At 36.8% G+C, this 13,640-nt stretch overlaps 1 protein-coding gene across 1 annotated transcript in view; it reads left to right on the top strand.

Annotated features, from left to right (window-relative positions):
* RP1 (RP1 axonemal microtubule associated) overlaps positions 1–13,366 on the top strand; it is a 208,576-nt gene extending 195,210 nt beyond the window's left edge. Inside the window, exons 56-60 of the mRNA XM_072328072.1 lie at positions 1,866–1,944; positions 2,154–2,436; positions 4,010–4,088; positions 7,622–7,697; positions 13,265–13,366. Coding sequence (XP_072184173.1) covers positions 1,866–1,944; positions 2,154–2,436; positions 4,010–4,088; positions 7,622–7,697; positions 13,265–13,319 — 572 coding nt within the window. The 3' untranslated portion in view covers positions 13,320–13,366. The remainder of the gene's footprint in view (positions 1–1,865; positions 1,945–2,153; positions 2,437–4,009; positions 4,089–7,621; positions 7,698–13,264) is intronic.
* Positions 13,367–13,640: the final 274 nt, after the last annotated feature.

Below are 13,640 nucleotides of genomic sequence, written 5' to 3'. Positions count from 1 at the left end.
TAATTATATTCTGTTATTAGTACAGGGTATAAGAAATAATTCTAACTTAAGAAACTGGTATTGTTCAACTGTCCTTCTGTGATACAGTTAATTTTGTTGTTTTCCCCAGTTGTTCTGTTTTCTTACTGTAATATGAAGGAGATATTACCTCCTTTAGGCAAACAGTAGTTTCGTCACCAAATTCCTTTAAAATTGCCCAAACTTTCACTCCTCTATGCCTCATCTTTAGGATGGCTATCATGCCACTAAGGAATATTTTGTATAAACATTTTCAAGCACTACTGTAAAATATTTTCAAATCCAACAATGAAAACTGCTCTATAATTGAAAATTATTACTTACTGTGTATTACAGTGGACCATTTTCAGATGGTTTTCCTGAAAATCAAGGGTTATACACTTCTGTTTTCTCTGTCTTCTTAGCCTATCTGTTGGCTCCTCATAATAATATTTTAAACTTACCACACAGTTTCAACCAAATTTGAAAAATATGTATAATCATCAAAGAGATTTTGCCAGTAAGCGTGAACATACTGATTGGGTAGTCAGTGTGTTCTGCACCACGGCATGATCTGCTCAGCCTCTAGAGGCTCCAATGAAGACGTGATGTGAAGCTAAATGTATTACAGTGGGAAAGGGAAGGATGGAGATAGCCCTGTCAGGCTGCTCTTGGGTGCTCACTACATTTCATTCCTGCAGTTCCAGTCATGAAAGTTAACTACAGACATCTGTCTGATGGACAGTCATTCAATATGGCAATTACACATTTCCAAAGGGCACCACAGAGAACATGACAGACAAGGTTTGAAAACATGGTTCACAAAGGAGGGACTTCAGGGTTCATCGGCTATGTGTGTGCTATGAAGAGAAGATTGGGGAGATGTATAATTGATTTCTTCCAAAGGAATTTCTTAAAATGATGGAGCACTTTGGATAAGGAAGGATGTCCGCAATATGTCTAGGGGTTTTCTTGACTTGTTTATGTGGAGACTTTGAACAAAAAATCCCCAAGAACAAAAGCTCTTTAGTGTATGAATTCAGATGAGCCCTGCAGGACTGGTCAGCTCATATGGTGTGTTGGTTTCATTTATTTATGCTGCTTTCACTATCTGAGCTAGTTTTTAAGATCAGATGGGTCTTTCCTCACTACATGCATAGTCTGAGATCCCTGAGCTTCTGATTGTTTCCACGGTCTATCTGGGCAAGTCATGAGTGCTACACCATGTCCTGAATTCCTCTCCAAGAGCCTAGTGCTATTGATGTAATTAAAGGGACTTGGACTACAGCAGAAGACATCAGGATGCAGTTTGCTTAAGAGTGCTGCACAGACAAATTATACAAGAAAAGAGAAAGCAAGTACGCTTCATAACTAGCCCCCAGCAGAAAATTCAAAATTGCAATTCAAAGAGCAGTTTTTCTCACATATCAGAAATATACAAAAAGTTGAACTTCCTTCATGTTTGTCATTCAGTAAATCTTTGTGCTGCATGTGTAAGAGAGTTCCAACTCTTGTCAACTGAGGAGTAAACATCAGACACATATTCCTGCTCTCCCTTTTCTAATGAACTTGAATCATGCTGAATCTGTTCTGCATACCCTTCCAAGTGTGGTGAGGACATCAGTCCAATACTTTACAAAGACACAGAAAATGCTTACTCCAAAGTTTCTAAGTAGACGTTTTAAGTAGGAACAAAATAAGGGATGTTGGGACGATACCAGGATCTTATAGACAATTGTTATAAATAAATTAGTAAGTGATATTCTAATGTAATATGAAAGACACTGTTACATCATCATCAGACTCTATCTAATTCCAAGATGTGCAGTAAAATATTATGGCTATTTTTTTTTTTTGCTTCTTCGTAGACTGCAAAATGGACATTGAAAAATTGCATTTGAAAGAATCTGCAAAGGATCATCCTATCTATGTGTTTGAAGTGAATGAGTAAGTATCATATGCAAAACTAATTGTTTTATAGAATAATATTTGAAAACAGTAAGGAGGCACTGGATTAAAATTACCAGCATGAAACGAGTGAGTCAATGTATAATATTTTGAAAGTCCATCTTCAACTGTTCCATATAAACTCATGGGGTTTTTTATTTAATGTATGGTTTACTTACTCCAAAAAATTATGGGGTTTTGTTTTGCAGAGCGTTTTCTGTGGATCCAAATAAACCAGCAATACAGAGAGAAATCCCAGTATCTTTTGTTATTGGAGGAGGCAAACAAAAGAATGGCATAAATGACTTAAATAAAGAAGGAAGTCAATCAGGAAATCAGACAGACTATACTATCAAAGTATACACAGGTGACAAAATGGGGGCAGGAACTGATGCTGGTGTGCATATTATTTTATTTGGGAATGAAGACAAATCTGAAGTATTTCACCTCTCTCAGTCACTGGAGCATCGAGATCCCTTTGAAAAAGGAATGGTGAGCATATAGTTTTCTTTGAATTTCTAGACTGGGAAAGTAAATGTGAAATCTGTGCAAGAGCTTTACAAAACTTCAAGCATTTATCCTGGTTTTTTCATCGTTACATGAGATACAGTCTCAGTTATCTTGCTGTGTTTAGCCTTTTCTCCAGTTACCAAGGAACATTTTACTCTGTTGTGTCTAGCTGGCTGTATTGCTGTTATAGTCCCATACATGTCCTCATATTGATTCCACTTAACTGCCCCATTGCATTTCCCTGTTCTGAAATCCACAGCATGCTCTGCCTGTGCATGTGCACGTATGTGCAATATTCCTTGCTGTTACACAAACTTTGAATATTATGCTTGAGAATTTATCAGTCTCTTGCATCCCATCATTTTACTTTGCCATGGAAACTGATGCAGTGAGCCTCGCTGAATGCATAAGCCTACAGCCAGACAAAATGGAACCATGCATGCAAACCTGATGTTAATATCCATCACACTTAGGATATTCAGAGACTCATAGTTCAGGTGCAAATCCATCCACAAAAGTGCTGATTCTCTGCAAGACATTCTAGTTCCTCAACTGAATGCTCTCCTCTTTTTAACAAACATTTTAATTTGACAAAGGAATTCCTCCACTTCCTTATCACCTGTGCAGTGCAGTATAATGATGGTTACCCTTACATAGCAAGAAATAAATACATTTCTCATTACTTTCTCCTTTGAATTTCTTGAAGGTAATGACTGAATAATTAAAACATCCATTGCAATATCTTCCTTGTAAGATCTACTTCATTATTTCTAGCAATATTGAGAATCTTTTTACTTGCAATTTGGTTCAAGTATTTTTGTTCTTGTTATTTTTTTTTTTTTTTTTTCAGCTAGGTGGTATGTGGATATCTCTTGAAAGATCTTTATCATGCATTGTTTTTCATAATAAGAATATTATAACACTAGTAACCTATAGGCAGGAGCGAGCAAAAGAGCATCTTGTCTAGTAGCACACTGGTGGTATCATTGCTCTTTGAAAAAAGATTAGATGCACACAAATTGCATCGTTAGCTAATTAGCAATTTAGCTGAGTCAATGTGAACCACTGACATTCTTAAAGAATGCCTTATGAAAGAAGTGATCTTATTTTTCTTTATTTAAATCTGTAATATGATACAAGGGAATATTTTAAATGAAATATCTTGTAGACATTATGCTGCATTGTGTAAAATCCTTTATTTTATACATTCTTGAACATCTATTTGCGTATTGTAAACTAAACAGATTATAGAAGATATTGCATCAGTTAAGAATTGACAATATCTAGCAAAATATTTTTCTGTTATATAGAAGTCGGGAAAGAGATAATGATTCTCCTACTTAAGTTGAAAAGCAAATCTTTCAGGTTTATCTGAGACCTAGTAGGAGCAAATCTCTGCCAAAAGTCTTCACTAACCATAAACAATACCAGGTGTCAGCCATATATTTTGAACTGATATTTTTACACTTGATTTAGATTTGAAACTGTCCTGAATGAAGGTATATGTTTCCAAAAATTTACATATTATTTTAATAACTATTTTTCAAAATTAAAGGTTGATACATTCAAGATAAAGACTAAACAATTAGGAAGCCTAAATTCAATTGAAATTGGTCATGATGGAAAAGGATTTGGTAAGTATACCACATGTGTTCTATAAGCTTGTAAAAATCATCTGCTTAAAGACTTGCCTAACATTTGGACAGGCCTTTGAAGTCATGTTACTGTTACTGACAGTTAACATGAATCTGTATACAAATGAGGTCAGCCTGGCTTCTCTTGCTTACACTACTCCTATTCCTATCAGATTTCTCTTGATTTTACCTTTGCTTTTTTTTTTTTTTCATCAGAGATCTAGTTATTACACAACTCTGAAAGTTTTATACTTCAATCATTGCTCAGCCAAATCTTTTATTAAACATGTTGAATAACATAAAACTGCCTTGACACATGGCTTTTCTTCTTGTAAAGTTAAACTATAAGGAAAACACCATAGTGCATCAGATCAAACAAAGTACAAAACAAATCACAATGACAAAAACTGTTTCCAGATACATTGTATTCCATAGAATATCTAATGCGTGAATTTTATCAAAACATAAGATAGGACACTACAACGTGTAATATTTTGAACACATAGTGGTGTTATGAAACAAACAAACAAACAAACAAAAACCAACAATGAACAAATTACGGAGATACAAATATTTGAGTAGAATTTCCAGTTAGTGTGCAGCTTTAGTCAAAAAGGTCTCACTGAATTGAGATATTCCAGTCAGGTGAACTAAACTTATAAAAAAGAAATGTATTTGGGCTTTTAAAATAATAATAATAATTAAAAACAAAACAAACAAACAACAACAACAAAACAAAACAAAACAAAAAAATCCACCTTATTTATAAAGTGGCAAGAGTTTATCATACCTAGGATGAACCAAGTAGAATTCTGTAAGTGGCAGATCTAGACAAAAGTTGAACAGGATTTTTCTGACTACCCAATCATGTCAGACATGTGATGGTATTGAAAACTCAAAAAGTATATAATCTTTTGAAATAAAATTGACCCACTGACTTTCATTTTATTACTATTAGCTGCTGTATACAATTCAGTTTAACACCAGGGAATTCTGCATCAGCAGGCTTTCAGTGCTCTGAGAGTTGCTCAGAAGTCTACAGAGTAAATGCAGGTTAAACTCTATTTCCTGGGTCCCAAATCATCAATATTACCTTTCCTCCTTGTATCTTGATCAACACAGTATAGTTATTAAGACTGCCTTCCTAGCACAGCTGGTGTGTGGTAATTCATGTTAAATCCATTTCTTCCTTCCTATATTTTCTTCCCTGAAATTATCTCCAAATATCCTTTGTCACATCAGCTGTTATCTGTACAAGCTTTCACAAAGGTAGCAACTCTTTGAAATGGTATTTGTGTTTGCTAATCTATCCTATCTGCTTCTGGATTTCTTTATACTTGGAGCTTTCAGTGAGGTCAGCTGGAGTTTTGTCAATACAGGGTAAAGCATAAGCTTATAAACTTTTCAAGAGAGCAAATATAGCTTAATATTTGTTTATAAAGTGCTGTGTAAATCTGGGAGACTGTAAAATTTTATTGCTAATAATCTTGACTCTGAATTACAGAGATTTCATGAAAGGTCATATATTCCAAGTAGAGTCCATGATATATTAAAGCATTCACAAAATTTCATTAAAGAAGTTCCAAAAATACTTCACAATTTCAATAAATGACTTCTGTGAATTGAAGATAAAAAACCTGGGCACCTTTATGATCTAGTTATTCTAGATAATTGTTTGAAAAAATCCGTGGAAGTTGAGAAATGTTACCTTTATGTTTATCTAAGTTGGTACAATACAAAAATATTTTTACACCATATTTTTAGCTTACTTAGAAATAAAATTATTTTGGTTGTTAGCCTGTATGATTCTTTCTTTAAATATTTGAATATCAAAATCTCTAGGTTATGCAAAGAATACCAAATTGCTTTCAGCTGCTAGCAATATCAGTGTGATTCTAATTAGTCTTTTAAATGTTGTTATTAAGTATTCGCATTGGCAAACACAACTAAAGACATCAGCATAAACTCTGCATTTCAGTATAACGAAACTTTATTTTAAAAACATCATATTTAAATATTGCATGAAATAAAAATCTTTGGCGCAAGAATGATGATATTTTTTCTGCCAACAAGATAGTTGGCTATACTAGAGTATTAAATACTTTCTTAAAGCTAGAACAGATACAAACATTGGCCTAAATGGTGATGCTCTTCTGAATCACTGCTACCTGAGATATGTGAACATGAGAATTGTTCAGCATATATACATATATGCATATGTGTGTGTGTGTACTACAACAGATACAAAGAGCACAATTACACTATTTGATAGAGCAAATTCCCAGATACAAAAGACTGTTTTTTTAACATAGTCGTCACCAGCAATGAACAAGAACCTGAATGTTCTGCTCATGAAAATCTGCACCAGTGGAAGTGACCCACTGTCACCATACCTATCCTGAAAAATACCACCTCACTGTGCTCACATCCACTGCTTGGTCTCCATAAATATTCAGCAATTGTTAATGAATATCAGTGGGTGCCATTTTTTCCACACAGAGGAATTCAATGATACACCTTTGCTTCACACACACTTTCATGTCTGATGCCATCTTGTCAGTCCACCCCTCTATTTCAGACTATAGAGAAAAGTAAAATAGGATTTCAATAATGTATTCAGTATTGCCATGCGCTGTTTCATCTATCTTATACTGGCTCCATTCAATGTGGAAAAATGACTTAGGTTGTAATAAAAAAAATCCTTTATGTTTTATGTCAAAATCATCATAGATTTCCTCTATAAAACTGTAAGAATTTGTTTTTCACTTGAATTATCAACATTTCAGTTGTATTACTGATAATGGGCACATCGAAAAGTATTGAACCACACAGACTTGGAAATGAGATGAGAAACCTTCCTTGTTGTTGCGGACAGGGACACCAGGGAGAGACTCAAACTCGTGGGTACTCTAGTGTTGATTTTATTAACAAGCTCAGTACAGCAGACATACAGAGCTCGGGTCACTCCTAGTGAATGACATTCAAGCTATACGAAGGTCCTATATTTATATGATCAGAAAAACACTACATCACTTATGTTATTCATTCTTAAGACTAATTATTAATAGATCATCAGTTCTTCTTCTCGATGCTGTTTCCCATTTTAGGATCTGGTTCGCGCCGGTTTTCATGCTTCACGTGTTATTCTTCTTTCATCTAAGCTATCCGGTCTTGACCAGTCCATTCCATCTGTCTCATGGTCTTCTTTCATCTGAGCTATCCAAGCTAGACCAGTCCATTCCATCTGTCTCATGATCACCAACTTATTAACTACTAAATAACAATGTCAGCACTATTTTTGTCTTAGTCTACTGTTTATGATTTCACAAAGTCTAATACCCCTACATGGGTCATGGTTCGGGGCTGTACAGGGGATAAATGAGTAGCATATTGGTTGAGAACTTTACCACTTTCCGATAAATGAGTAGCATATTGGCTGAGAACTTTACCATTTTCCTTATCACTTGTGCTTTATTTGTGTTTTAGATGTATTTTTTATATGTATATATATTTCTTTTTTCTTTGCTTTAAAGCAAGTGGCTGGTTTCTGGAAAAAGTAGAAATCATGGATGCATCCAGGAATTCAGTGTACTGCTTCAACTGTAACAGGTCAGTAGATCAGTTATTCCATAGACACTGTTTTCTTCATTGCAATAACTACTACTAGACTTTTTAGTCTCTCAGTTGTTTCTTTTCTGATTTCCTAAAGCAGCGAGAATTTTTGAAACTATGCTGTGTTCTGTCAGTCCATTCTCAGTAACTTTTGAACCTTTCTTCTCATTTCAGTTTGTCAGATTATACAGAGAAAGACATTGTACTTTTCCAAGTTATTTAAACTGGGTGGCTTTAGAGGAGTGAGACACAATTTTTGCTAAGATAATAGCATGCCATTTTCAAGAGGTATTTTCAAGCAGTCTGGAGAACCATTAAATAAGCACTAGCACACATGTAGCCTATCATATCGTATGTACACAAACATGAGATGGAATTAGAAATACAATCTGTTGGGTGGATGATAGGCTGTGGCAGAAAATATAACAAAAGGAAAAACAGTGGATTTTGGTTGTTGGGTTTTTTTATTTTTTTTTTATTTTTTATTTTTATTTTTTTTATTTTTTATTTTTTTTTGCACAAAAGCAACTCTAAAATCCTTCTGTTTCAATATCTACTTAATATGGGTCTATGATATATTAGACCCATCAGCTGTCCAAGTGAAACATGATTAAGATTTAAAAAGAAAAAGAACTTTTAATAATGCATGAATAATCTAAATACGGGAAATTATTCAGATAAAGAGTTGCTAGTGTAAAGATATTCTAATGTACAAAAGAAAATCCACCTTAGTTTCTAGTGTCAAACTGAAACAATACACTTTCAGAACTTAGAGATCAAACTGAAAGGTATATTTGGAGTGACTGTCCACTAGAGTATACAGTTTACAGCTTAAAACATTTCGGAGTAAACAACAGAAGCAAATGCATTCATGTCTTGCTAAGTGTAAAATAAAATTTTAATGCATCTTGAGAGCAGACAAGTATGAAGACCTAGAAGTTCTTTATACCTAGGAAAAGAGATGTTGCCTGGTGACCTGAAAACAAAATGGTAGCCAAGAATATTTAATGTTTCTAAATGTTTCTACAATCTTGACAATTCATGGTAGTCAAATCTAACCCTGACTATTTTTGTTGTTGTATAAAGTAGCTGAAAGTTCCCAGACTGCAGCTCACAAGGGCCAGCTTTACAAATATGATTAATGTCACACAGTATCTCAGAGTATATCTCCGTACAGCACTGCAACTAAGATTTGCATGTAGGTTCCATAAATCTTCTTCCAAAAACGTGTTCTGGTAATATCTAATCTTCTAGATACATAAATTTAGGCAAGTGAACATGAGCAAAATTTCTTAGATGACAATATCAGATCTGCAATAATCTGTGAAGAGAATTGACAGTTGATTTCACAGAAACACTGACTGGTTGGAAGGGGCCTTGGAAAGTCATTTTGACCAACCAGTGCTGAATGGAGGTGAAGGCTCACCTTCTGCAGTCTGCCAGCACACTCACCCTAATGCAGAACAAGATACTGTTTTTTGTTTTTTCTTCTGCAAGGGTATATTGTGCTCTCATATTCCACCAGGACCTACAGGTCCTTTTCTCTTAAGCTGATTTCTATCTCTGTGGCTTCTGGAGTATATTTATCAGTGCGATTGTTCCTCCCCAGGTGCTTTGCACACCTCTTTGTTGAACTGTATGAGGTTCCTATTAGACTATTTCTCAAGCCTTTTAAGCACTCCAATTCTTTGTCTTGTAAACATTCTCAGACCACATCAGTCTGAGAAAGACTCTAAAAAGAGAGCTTGAAACAGCTATTTTTTAAGATATTTTTTTTTCCCCCATAATGTTACTGAAAATCTTAAGGTAAAAGTTCAACGGGATTTAAGAGACACATTTGGAGCAAGCACTGTTGAATCACTGACATGCATTAGGACTTAAGATTTTCTCTGTCATTTCATCTAGGACTGCTATTAGAACTGCTATTCTTTGCATTTCAAACAGAAAACTGGGATTGACAGACACAGACTGACTATAAAGGCTACTGAACAGGACATTTACCTGGAACACTTGTGGTTTAGTTCTCATCTTAATGAGTACACACTTAATCAAAATAAATAGAAAAAATTCAGTAGAAGTTAGGAGACCCAGTGTAGAGTGTTCACTGGCCCAGAAACTATGGTCCACTCCTAAGATATAGGGAACTATGAGAACATGGCCCTGTACCAGCTCACACAAGATACTTCTCATGTCAAAGCCTACTGGGTAAAAAACAAAAACCAACCAAACAAAAAAGATGACTGTGGTATAAATGCTGTCTCTAAAATATAATCATCACTGAGAATCCTGAGAGGAGCTGTGCATCCTTTACTAACTTGGCATTTTATCTGCCAAGATTAGTTGTGTTGCAGCCTGGAACTGTTTGGCTTCAAATATATTTCCCAGCTGTTCGATAGTGCAACTTCAGATGTGAATTACATTAATGCTATACCAGCTGGGAATCCCTCCCATTCTCACTACTTGGTTGTAATGACATTAGCTAGTCTGGCACAAGCCATGCAAAAGTGCTAGAAGCTACATTAGTTAACCAGTCTGCCTGAGCTCAGGTCTGTTTCTCATATAGTCAATGATAAAAACTCCATAGGCTGTTATGGAGAAAGAGTTCACCGTATGTCACAGTATTTTCTTAGCCAACCAGAAGGCATTAGAAGTATGAAGTATACAGACAATAACTTGCTAAGACAGGACATACTTCCTTACTCTAAAATATCCTAATTTAAACCACTCCATGAAAAAATTTACCTGTCACTTGTTGTTAAGCAACCTAGACATTAAATATATGTACATTTGTTTAATATATTCGTACAGTTCCTTTTAAACTATGCATATATGGATACTAAAGCAATCACTCTTTTCATTGTGTTGGTTATTCCTGTATAAGTCAATACTGCAACTCTTAATCCAAAAGCACAGAAGCAGGCTTTTATTATTTGTTTGATAAGATATATATAGTGGAAGCTATCAGCTCCAGTGAAGGCATGTTCTGGAACAGAATGGAGGATCTCGCTTTGCAGGGGGGTTCCTGCATGGGGGAACCCAAGAGAGAGCTGCTAGGAGCCAGCAACCCTCACCAGGGATGTTGATGATGTATGGGCAGGGCCCAGACCCTGAATTACAGGGATCACCAGAGCCAGGAAGTCTCTACAGGGTTTGAGGGCAGAGGTGTTTGTCACAAGTGCATGTGTGCCCAGCTCAATGCACTCTCTGAGCAAGTTGTCGTGTTGTGAGAGAATCTCATCAGGCAGTGTACTATCCAGGAATCCAAGTGAGAGATTGATGCATGGTACTGTGCACTGACATGGACTGAGTGACAACCCTGTATTAAGTTCCTGCAAGGGAAAGGTAAGCTGTCTTACAGCCCTGTGATGGTAAATTTGACTGACTTGCAAGACAAGAAAGACAGGAACTTTGTTTCTGTTCAAAGCAGAAGGAGGAATCTCCCTCTTGCTCTCCAAGTGCTCCTACGCAGCAGTTGGTGCAACCAACCAGTTTCACCAAAAAAAGGTGATTGGTGTTAGTAATTGGAGGTTCCTTGCTGAGAAGCACATTTGCCATCTGTACAATCTAGTGTGCTGCCTGCTAGGGGGCCTGTGTTCATGATATCACAAGGAGACCACTGTCCCTGGTATAGCTGGAGAGCTGCTATCAATTCCTACTCTTTGAGTCAGATTGGATGAGGCTGCTTAGAGGCGACGACAAAATATCTGAAGGGATTTGATGTGCTTCAGAATGGTGGTGAAGGGATCAGGAGTACAGACAGTGTTCTTCTCTGTCCTCTCAGTTGGAGACTGGGACACAGGCAGAAGGATACAAATGAGTCTCATGAATGACTGGCTACATGGATTGTGTCGTACTCAGGGTTTGGGGTTCTAAGATTTCAGACTCATGCCCAAGAATCAGGAATGCTGATGTTGCATTAGAAGCAGCTGACCAGAAAGGGGCAAGGACATTCTCATCAGCAAACTGGCTTGGACTGATTAGCAGAGCTTTGAACTAGATTCAGCGATTCGGCAGAGGAAGGGGATGTACTTCTCAGTGGCAGAGAAGGAAAAGGGAGTATTATCACTTCAAGAAACAATAGGGAAATGCCTGTGAATTGTCTCAGAGGAATAAAAGAGGACTCCTCTAGGAAGGGAATGTGGCCAAAAGCTCTGATGAAGTGCCTCTGCACCAATATACACAGCTAGGGGAACAACCAGGAGAAGCTGGAAACCATAGTGCAATAAGAAATCTGTCACCTAATCACTATTAAGGAAACGTGATGTGATGGGTCACACAACTGGAACACTGCTATCAAGGGCTACAAGCTTTTTAGAAAAAAAAAGGCAGCAAAGAAGCAGCAGAGGTGTTGTCCTGTATGTTAAGTAATGGATAGGTTGCAAAGGGCTTTCTATGAGAAACAGCCATAATTTGGCTTAAAGCTTGTAAATTAAAATTAGAGATTGGACTAATAAAGGACATCTGGTCATTGTTGTCTAATACAGGCTGCCTGATGGAGGGGAACCTGTTGATGAGGTCTTCTTGCTTCAGCTACAAGAAGCATTACACTCTCAGGCTCTCATCCTGATGAAAGCTTTCAATGAGCCATATGTCTGCTGGGAAAGAAATTCAGTGGGTTGTAAGCAATCCAGGAGACTCCTGAGGATAACTTCCTGGTCCAGGCATTAGTCAAACCATTCAAAAGAGAAGCGTTACTTGACCTGGTGCTCATCAATTCAGAGGAGATCATTAAAGAACTTAAGATTGGAGGTAGTCTGGGCTGTAATAATCATGCTCTGGTTCAGTTCTTGATCTCAAGGATTATGGACAGACAAAGAGCAAAGTCAAGATCTTGAACCTCAGAAGAGCAAACTTCTGACTGTTATTTAAGAAATAAGTGGTAGAGATCCCTTGGGAGTCTGTCCTTAGGGACAAAGGAGCAGGACAGGGACAAAAGAATGGAGCAGAGCTGGCAACTCTTAAAGGACACTTTTCTTAGAGTACAAGAGCTCTCCATGCCAGTTTGTAAGAAATATAGCAGCAAGGCAGGAAAATGGCATGGCTGAGTAATGACCTACTGGTCAGACGGGGGGATAAGAAAGAAATGTTCAGGCAATGGAAGAGATTGGTGGCATGGGAAGAATATAGGGATTCTGTCTGGATGGAGCATGGTTTTTTTTCAGCCTATAGAAGAAAAAGCTCCAGGGAGAGCTCACTGTGGTCTCTGAGTACTTAAAGGGAGCTCATAAAAAAGGCAGAGACTCACACTTTACATAGTCTGATAGGACAAGGGGGAGTAGTTTCAAACTAAAATATGGGAGATTTAGGTTGGATGTTAAGAGAAAATTCTTAGATATTGGTGAGGCACTGACACAGGCTGCCCAGAGCGTTGTGGGTGCTCCATCCCTGGAGTCATTCAAGGCGAGGTTGGATGGGACTCTAGGCAGCCTACTCTAGTATGTAGCAGCCCTACCCACAGCAGTGGAATAGAACTGGATGAGCTTTAATTCCATTCCAGTCCAAGACATTCAATGTTTCTTTGCTTCTAGGATTGTATGACAAGTTTAATGTTTTTTGCCTTGTAGGTGGCTTGCTGGGGATGGAAGCGACGGTAGCACCGTAGTGCGACTTTATCCATAGCTGCTCATTTTCTGATTTTTTTCATAGTGTGCTGCTTCTCCAAATTCCTGCTTGTTTGATTTACTTGTATGTTATAATTCTGAAGGTATTGTAATTACTGTGAAGGAATGTCAAAACAATGCATTAAAAACATCACAGTAAATTAAACATGTCTAATGTGAACACTGTGTTCCAATCCTACTAGAGTTGCTCAAAATCTTTGCATGACTGAAATTTAGAAAACATAAATTTTAATCTGTAACATGGCTCTGTGGACTTGAGATGAGCATTCATAATAGTAGACATATTTAGTAACACGTTTTTATTTCAGTAATAATTTGT

Source organism: Excalfactoria chinensis, chromosome 2, assembly GCF_039878825.1.
Source record: "Excalfactoria chinensis isolate bCotChi1 chromosome 2, bCotChi1.hap2, whole genome shotgun sequence".
NCBI lineage: Eukaryota > Metazoa > Chordata > Aves > Galliformes > Phasianidae > Excalfactoria > Excalfactoria chinensis.
Note: the sequence above shows the minus strand (reverse complement) of the source record. Positions and strands in the feature narration are given on the sequence as shown.